The sequence below is a fragment of the Ascaphus truei genome, chromosome 14 (assembly GCF_040206685.1).
Source record: "Ascaphus truei isolate aAscTru1 chromosome 14, aAscTru1.hap1, whole genome shotgun sequence".
Classification (NCBI taxonomy): Eukaryota; Metazoa; Chordata; class Amphibia; order Anura; family Ascaphidae; genus Ascaphus; species Ascaphus truei.
The window spans coordinates 38,027,523-38,037,139 of NC_134496.1; the positions used below are offsets into that span (position 1 = coordinate 38,027,523).

At 40.9% G+C, this 9,617-nt stretch overlaps 1 protein-coding gene across 1 annotated transcript; it reads right to left on the reverse strand.

Moving 5' to 3' along the window:
* Window positions 1–5,648: 5,648 nt before the first annotated feature.
* Window positions 5,649–9,128, reverse strand: STRIT1 (small transmembrane regulator of ion transport 1). Its single transcript, XM_075569370.1, has 3 exons — window positions 9,036–9,128; window positions 6,121–6,217; window positions 5,649–6,035 (listed from the first exon to the last, which is right to left on the reverse strand). Exons 1-2 carry the CDS (start codon window positions 9,046–9,048, stop codon window positions 6,123–6,125), a joined length of 108 nt encoding a protein of 35 aa, XP_075425485.1. The 5' UTR covers window positions 9,049–9,128; the 3' UTR covers window positions 5,649–6,035; window positions 6,121–6,122.
* Between the last annotated feature and the right edge of the window lie 489 nt (window positions 9,129–9,617).

Genomic DNA, 9,617 nt, shown 5'->3' on the forward strand with positions numbered 1-9,617 from the left:
CAACCACAGCCTGAACTCACTGTCCTCATAGGTTTACCTAGAGCAGTGATTCCCAACCAGGGTTCCGTGGAGCAGTCTCAGGGGTTTCACCTAAGGACCACGGGCCGCATACCGGCTGCCCGCCCACACTCACGGTGTGGCCTGCGACGGCTTTCCTTGCTCTCCCCCCCAGAGTCTATCTCAGGACTGCAGGGTAGGAGCGCACTCTAGCAGTGCGGCACTTCCGGAGCCTACTGCTAGCTAGAGCGAGCATGTGTTGCAGTCCTGTCTGCTCTGCCATTCTGCTGCTTGCTGCCCGCCAACTCCACCACGGCAACCGCAGGATACCAGCCTCTCCTCCCGCTTGAGGTAGGCATATGGGGGTAAGGGGAAGGAGATGATGTGAGATCCAGGGTGGCGGTGGGTGATGTGAAATGCGAGTGGGTGGGGAAATGATGTGAGATGCAGAGGGAGTGGGTGATGTGAGATACAGGGGGGTGATGTGAGATGCAGGGGGTGGTGGGTGATGTGAGATGCAGAGGGAGTGGGTGATGTGAGATACAGAGGGGTGATGTGAGATGAAAGGGGTGGGTGATGTGAAATACAGGTTGGGGGAGTGATGTGAAATGCAGGGGGGAGAGTGATGTGAGATGCAGGGGGAGAGTGATTTGAGATGCATTGGGGGAGGGTGATGTGAGATGCAAGGGGTGTGATGTGAGATTCAGGGGGTGGGTATATGAGGATGATGAGGGGTGCTGGGTGAGATATGAGGATGATGATGAGGGGTGCTGGGGGAGATATATGAGAATGATGATGATGAGGGGTGCTGGGGGAGATATATGATGATGATGATGATGAGTGTTTCTGGGGAGATATAATGATTTTACCCATGCAGCCCGAATCTATTATCCGTGCAGCAGTTCGGCCATTTTCACTACAAGTTGTGCAGGCCTGTGCTACAATTTGAAAAAGCTTGCGAGTAATTGAGTAAAAAAATGATAATTATTAAGGTATTAATGTGTTGGAAGGTGATTTATTCAAAAGTATGAGTTAATTATTATTTATTAACCCTAATGCTTTACAAGTAGAAAAATATTGGGGTGGAGCCCCAAAAAAATATAACTAGTGCTACAGAGCATGTACCCTTAAATTCAAAGGGAATATATTATTGAGTTCACTGCTTTAAACCGGAACACATGATGTCCATTGTGCATGCTTGGAGCTTTGGGCATTAACCCCTAGATGAACCACGGTTTAGCAGGGGCAAAGAGAGTTGTTTGGGAGATATCCTAGGACCCCCCCAAACCTCTAATGTGCACCCAGAACGCAATATACCGATGGTATTGGGGCAGCTCACTTTAAAGCATTATTTTACTCACGTATATCCTTGTATGTGACCGGGTCAGTGTGCTCCAGCTGAGTATAAACAGAACGGAATCACCTTGTGCCAGGAGGGAAGATGAATCAGCGGGCACTACGGTGCAGGAAATACTCGGAGAGGCTGGACTGTACTGCCGAAAAAAATCCTTTATTCAAACATTGTTTTAAAAATTAAGAGGAGGGAAGAGAACCCCTGCACCTCTAACGCGTTTCACTCGTAATCGAGCTTTCTCAAAGAGTCTTTGAGAAAGCTCGATTACGAGTGAAACGCGTTAGAGGTGCAGGGGTTCTCTTCCCTCCTCTTAATTTTTAAAACAATGTTTGAATAAAGGATTTTTTTCGGCAGTACAGTCCAGCCTCTCCGAGTATTTCCTGCACCGTAGTGCCCGCTGATTCATCTTCCCTCCTGGCACAAGGTGATTCCGTTCTAATGCTTTACAAGTCTATTTTGTGATTTACCCCTGTCGAACCTAATATCCAGATAGGGGTTCCCCAAAATTTTACTAAATTCTTCAAGGGTTCCTCCAAACAAAAAAGGTTGGGAATCACTGACCTACAGTATCTGCAGCCTGTGCTAACTTTGAATTGCCCAACCGGCAGGTTCCCAATGCTAAGGCATTTTAGGAAACCAAAGTGGCCTACTTCAGCACCCTGGACATGGCCCGCAAATATTCTGTGATCCAATGTTAGGTTCTACAAGCAACTAACACCAGGTATACCTATGACCTAAAATAACCCCTGTGGATATGCATTAAAGGTGTTCCACACTTCATATGGAGACATAGTATATGGCTCGGCACCTCAAACCCACCTTAGCAAACTTGACACCCTCTACAATTCAATTTGTCGTTTTGTTCTCCAATGCAACTACAACACACATCACTGCGAAATGCTCAAAGAACTAGATTGGTCAACACTAGAGTCTAGGCGCAAAGTTCACCTTTCCTGTCTTGCCTTTAAATTATTCATGGGCAAGCTACCCAGCTACCTGAACAAGCTCCTCACCCCTACCACTTGCAGCACTTATCACCTGAGATCAGACTCCAAAAGACTGTTCATGGTCCCAAGGCTCAACAAAGTATCCGGACATTCCTCCTTCTCCTACCGTGCACCCCAAAACTGGAACAACCTACCAGAGACTCTCACATCCACCACCAGTTTAAGTTCTTTCAAATCTAAGGCTGTCTCACATTTTAACCTAGTCTGTAACTGTTTCATACGCTCATAATATATATTTTCTTTAACTGTGTATGCAATGTCTTGTATATAATGTATACCCTGTTCATTTATGTAACTGTACTTGTAACCATGTATTATTTGTTTTACTCTGTGCCCAGGACATACTTGAAAACGAGAGGTAACTCTCAATGTATTGGTAAAATATTTTATAAATAAATAAATAAATTTGCATATCATTAACACGAATGACCATTAGCAGTAAGACCATCCTTAACTGCGTTAGTGAGCTTTGAAGATCCCTGTTAGCACTTACGGAGTTTTCTGGATCTGCCCCATCATATGTAATAAGTACCGCAAACAGCTTTTTGGCACAAAATGGGTTCATGAAAATATCATTTAAATTGCACTTATTTACGAAACTGAATTTTCTCTGCACCATCAGCTTCAAAAATGTTTTGATTTTTTTTCTAGAGACAGAGATCCTATTTTACTGTTCCAGTACTTTTTTTAGCAGGCGGAAACAGCGTACCGGCATTTCTATTGCTCCTCCCCTCTCTCCACACCCGCTCTCTGGCCTTACCTGTTGGCAGCAGCAGATAGGGACCACACAGGTGGTCCTAACAGGGAAGTTAGGCCCCACCGGAAGTCAGGCCCAATGTCCACAATCACCACCTAAGTGGGCTCCCTCAGTTGCTGCCGCTGCCACCGGGTGAGGACCCGCTCCACAGGTAGGGCCCACTGGTGACTAGTTCCCTGCACATAAGAATATCTCAAATAAATCAGTTGTACAATTTATAGCCAAATTGTTTCTCTGAATGGAGGCCAACATTGAAATGGTGAGGAAAAGACACACAGGTGGACTCAGTTGGTGTGACCTGAAAATTATGACACAACTAGAGTTACATGTCTCCTGATGAAGTGGAAGCAAAACGCGTAGAGCTGGTGATCAGACTGCAGTTCAGAGGAGAGAGAAGACAGCCGCCTTATGTTCCATCGTCAGATCTGGCTACCGTGAATTTAGGAATGAGGCTGAGTGAGAGATGGGTTCGGAACTAATCTCAAATAGCAGTGACTTCATTCCCAGAGATGCATTCCTGGCAGGAGCCCAGGGCCGCCAACAGGGAGGCTTTGCCAGGGCTAGTGTCCCGGGCCTGCTGGCTGGGGGGGGGGGCCTGACTGGCCAGCGCTTGAAATTTTCCCTGACCTCTAGCCATGCCCTGTTGCCGGTCGTGGCTGGGCCCCAGCTCTCAGCTGCCTGCAGGATCTTTCCTCTCTCTGTCCTATGCTGATGTCAGCGCGCCGGAAGTAAGTTTGGCCCAGCATCCAGCACGCCACGCGCTGACGTCAGAGAGCCCCATTGCGCGCCGGCAGTGGAAGCGTGGGACAGAGAGAGGAAAGGTCTTGCAGGCAGAGAGAGCTGGGGCCCGGCCGCGACAGCAGCAGGGCTTGGCCAGAGGTCGGGGAAATTTGCAGCGCTGGCCGGGCCCCCCTGCAAGCGGACCCCACAGATGCCGGGCCTGGTCTGACCCACGGTAAGTCTGTATTTTAATAAGTATTGGGGGGCTTGGGGGTATTTGTATATGTATTGAAGGGCTTGGGGGAGTTTTTATATGTATTGGAGTGCTTTGGAGAATTTGTATATGCATTGGGGGGCTTGTGGTATGTTGATATTTATTGGGGGCTTGGGGGTGTTTTTATATGTTTGGGGGGGCTTGGGCATATTTTTATATATATTGGGGGGCTTGGGGGTATTTTTATATGGATTGGGGCTCTGGGGTATTTTTATATATATTGGGGGCTTGCAGGTATTTTTATATGTATTGGGTATTTTTACTGGGGGGCTTGGGGGAATTTGTATATATATTGTGGGGCTTGGTTGTATTTTTATATATATTGAGGGCTTGGGGGTATTTTTATATGTATTGGGGGGCTTGGAGGTATTGTCGTGTGGGTTGGGGTATTTTTTATATGTACTGGGGAGTGTTGTTTTTTTAATATGTATTGTTTATTTTTTTTAATGGATTGTTCTATTTTTTAGAAGTATTGAGGTCTTTTTTTTAATGCATTGGGGTCTTTTTTTAAATGTATAAAGACTTCCAGATGAAGGAAAAAATGCCGGTGCACTGCTCATTCAGAAAAAGAGGTACTAGGACTTAATGACCAAAATATTTATTTACTGTAATGTTAAAAATTATGCAAGAAAGTACTGGCACAAACACTCTCCGGATTGGGAGCTTGTTATAGCTCTATTTGTTCAATGTCTTTTTAAAATGCATTGGGGTCTTTTTTTAGATGCATTTGGGTCTTTTTTTTAATATGTATTTGAGTGGGTTTTATATGCATTTTTTTAATATATATACTGTATATGTATTGTTTTATATATTGAATGTAGCATTGGGTATCTTTGACTTTGTTGAAAATATTAAAATAAACAGATTGCATTGTAATGTTTTTTTCCATATTAACAATAAAAAGAAAACAGTAAGTAAAAGTTGCGCGCTGAAATTGTTTTTTTACGTGGTAGGTGCGCTATGGGTTGGGGGGTCCTGCTCCTTTTGTTTGTCCTGGGCCCCATGATTTCTGTTGGCGACCCTGCAAGAGCTCTTCCTCCTTCATGCCGATATTAAAGTTTTAAGATGTGAGTGTTCACGTTTTATATTTTGTTACCCTAAACCAAACCTTACTATCTGTATTTACACATTTATGTGTCATCTTCTGTCCCGGGGCTGATTCGATGAGAGGGGATCGTCGTAACCTGATGGCGAAGCAAAGTGATTCCTGGGTTTACATCCTCGCCTGTTTTGATTTGGGGCATGTGAGTTGTGGCACTATAAGATTTCCAGTCACATATATCATTACATTTTTTCTGCAATATTGCACTACACGGTATGTACTTTCTGTCTCTTTTTTATACGTGACGGTTCTGCGCTCCCCACTACAAGAAGACAACTAGAGTTTTACAATTTTGTTCCAGTTTTTTCTTTTTCAGCTCAAAGTTTTGCTGCTAATGGAATTTCATCAACAATGTTGCAAAAAGTGCAAAACTCATAGACAATTTTTTTTTTACATTTCACTAAAGATGCCAAAAATCAACAAACTTAAAGACACAATTGAATTCTTAAGTATGCTTTTAATGGTGCCGATTGTTGGCTGTTTTACAACTTTTTCAAAGGTTGCAAATCTCTACAATGTGCCAATGTTGTGACTGACTGCTAATCTTTTGCCCAGCCCACCTCTTAACACACAGGCTATTATGTAATTAAATAGGTATAATAGCCAATTGACACATTGTTGTTTGTTATTTATATAGAATCATTCAATGATCATATGAAACAATAAAACATAATTATACAATAATAACGCTTTTATTTAATTACTAACACCTATGACATTGCAAGCAGGTAACATGCAGCCTTTTATCAAATCTTTAACACATTTTGAATATTTTCCTTTTGACAGGTAGACTATTTTCCATGTATCCTTTTGAAATCTTCTCCCTGCACAGCAAAGAAACAGTCTCATAAGCTGCTTGAGGCAATTATGTACAATACATTCATTATCATCTCAAATACTGTAACTTACTGTCATGAGAAAACAACATAGATCATCATTGCACAGCCAATGATCCATGCGCCTATAAGCAATGCAGGGACCATTAGGCGATGGTATGTTGCTGCTCCTGTTGAGATAAAATTCATTTACAGTAAACATCTGTGTACATATAGGTCACTCTGGCGCAGTTTTTAATTATTTCACAAAATAACAAATAGACATCGTTTTAAAATAGTTTCCAATATACACACTGGGGGCTATTTTGCAAAGTGTCCTTCTGCAAAAGGGGTGCAAAAAGGAGCACCAAATTGATAAAATCCCATTCAAATTTTCAGCCTGATTTATTTTACTCATTAGTCTCAGAAATGTTGTTACTCCCGCCTCGTCTTCTTGGAACCAGTTGTACTACAGTTACTTGTTGTGTGCCCAGATGTTACTAGACAATACTATATTGAAAGTCTACAGATAAATTAGTAGAGTTGCTATTAATAGCAAACCTACACTAGAGAAGATGAGTGTGTTGTTAAGAGAGAAAATGCAGTTTTTATCTGTAAATTAGATTTCAAATAAGATACGTTTAACATTGTATAGCTCCAATTAACTAATAAAATCAACAGCATGAAGCTTTTATTAATAAGTCATTGTTCGCGCACACGAACGCAGTGCCAGTACACTAATTAAAGGGCACCCCGTGAGGTTCACGGGGTTTCGTGACTGCGACACAATGTGCAGTCTTACCTTACAGCTACGGAAGATCTTCATTTACTTGGCGACACTAATGAACAGTACACATAGCTTTGTGAAGAGGTAGTAATGTCAGATAAAAGTTTCGCAAAATGTCAGGGCATTATCTCCTCCAATTAGTGGTGGAATAAGTGTATGCCTTCTTTAAATGTTACGTACTAAAATACAGTATGTTCCTTGCCCTAGGACTGACATAAAGTTGGGTAATATTTGGGTTGGGTGAACCACTGGAGCAGTTGGACTGCAGAGATTTGGGAAATATGGGGATAAAAAGTATTGGGAAAATTAGACTTAATATCCTGCACTATATACTGTATTTTGGAAAGTTGTTTGTCTGTTTGCTATGCATTTGGGCACCTCTAAAGAAATCGTAACCAAATTTTGCACGATGGTTCCTGAAATAAAGGAGCAGGTTTTTGTCTGTTTGGATACAATTGGATGCCATTTTGAATCAAAATGGCAGACTGAACCACAGGCTCTTTTATTACCATACATATATACACTTATACATAGACAGATACATATACTGTGTATACTCAATTGAAAAAAATTACCAAAGTGTAGTTAAGGTTTGTAAGCAAACCCTTCAAAAGTCTGGAAATGTCAAAGATAAGGTGATATGCAACCTTAACTCCCCCCCCCCCTATGCTTTGCTGATGTCACCATACATGATGTCACACATGACACCACAAATGACATAACTAATTTGTATGTTTTTGCGCCTAATGGTTAAACAAAGATATACTGTAGTTTACCCAGCAGCATTAGAATACAAATACATTATTTTTTTTCATTAAGAAACTAAAACAAAAATTATCCATTTATAAATCTGAGTATTTTTTGGTTTCTTAGAATTCCCAAGCAACGCCAGGTACTTTCAGCTGGTATTTAATAAGCTACAGATGTAGCCAAGGTTATTGCATCGCTCATAACTCAAGATATTGCATTTTAACTCAGAATATCACAGATTGTCTATTGGAGTCAATATCAGTGATAACGCAGAATATCGCAGAATATCCCACCTTAACACACCTGCAGGTTCAACAACCTTGATTAACAAGAGTTCTTGTCACCACCTTGGTGCTGGAGAATGTAGGTTTGTTACTTGTTGCAATACCCTAAAATGATTACAATCTGCAACAAAGCAGTACACTCGTGTCATATCTGTATGTATCCTAAACACTATCAATATCACAAAAAAAAATATTTTATAAAGGCATTTTTAAGTATATGCTACTTGCCCATACGTTTATTCAGGTTGTGATAAACAGAATTGGTTTTGAAATAAAATTGTATTATCAAAATCACCAAGGGCACCTCTAACACAGCTATGAATTAATTTAAATGGTGTCAAATATTGATGAATGACTCATTCTTCGTTTGTCCTTATTGGCAGCTTTCCTTTATTGAAAATAAAGGAATACGTTAGAGTTTATAAAACATTCGTAAAATGAAGATAATCTCTTTAAATGTATTGGAGGCTAAGGGGGTCATTCATTAAACTGCTACAGTGCCGATCAGTGGGATTTTACAGGAGATTGTGCCCCCATCGGCATTGTCAGATTTGAATGAATACCCCATGTGTCAAGATCTTAAAATGTTCCCTTCGACACAAGCCAAACTTTCCCTTTTCTGTCCAATTGTACCCGTTAGGCATGAGAACCATATTTCATGATGTTTACACTTCTTCCCTAACCCCTTCTTTTTAATATATATACTGTAACTACTCACAGAATGACTCAATCAGGGAAAAGATACGCAAAATTCACAGATTCAATGGTATTAAGTGATGTGCTCCCAATCACTTAACATTAATTTAACCTCTACATTTGTTTCTTGATTCATGGTCTTTGTATTGAAATTAGTGCAGTAACTTTTGTGGATATGCACAAATAAGACAAGGCAGTATGTGCACTAATCCCTTAATATTTGGAGTCCCTTTGTGTCATTCTAAAAATATCAATATCTAACTATTCATATTTGTATTGCTTTATTATTTTACTGATATTCATACTTTTGATATTGGCATATATGATACCACAGAGGGTATTTACTTCTTTTTCCAGTTAATATTTGTATTAAATAAAATACACCAGAATAAAATCTTTTTTTTTTTCTTCTTTCATTTTGAAGCATCTGAAAAGTAATCAAACACACTGCAGAGAAATGCAAAAATAATTAAGCTAATCACTAAATCTTACCTGGCTGTGCCATTGTTCTCTCTCCCAAATCTATTGTGATGTTGTAGGATTTGCTCAGCTGTTCCAGGCTTTAAATATAGCTAGTGTTGGAATGCATGGCAGCTGCCGGCTTCACTGATCAAAGTTCACTTGTGTTTTCCAGAGAGAAAAGATGTTTGTTAGACTTCTGGCTTCTCATGTAGAACGATAGACACATACTAATGCAAGCAATCTTTTTTTTAATTGATATATCAATGTGGAGCCAACAAGAGATGGGCAAATTCATCCAAATCCATTTTCTTGATTTTCGCTGATATTACCCCCAAAATCTGTTTTGCAGTGTAAAATCCGCAAACGGATTTGAGCAGTTTAAATCCACGCGAATTCATCACAATCCGCCATTGGATACAACCCGTGGACAGATTCCATTGCAGAATCCATTGGTGGATTCTTAAGAATGCATCAATGGATTGCTGAATCCGCAGATTGGATTCTACAGATCCGTCCACAGGTTGTGGAATCCGTGGGGTGTATTGGCTCCATGTGACCTTGGGCAAATCACCTTATCGCCTTATCTTCCTGTGCCTCAGGCACCAAAAACAG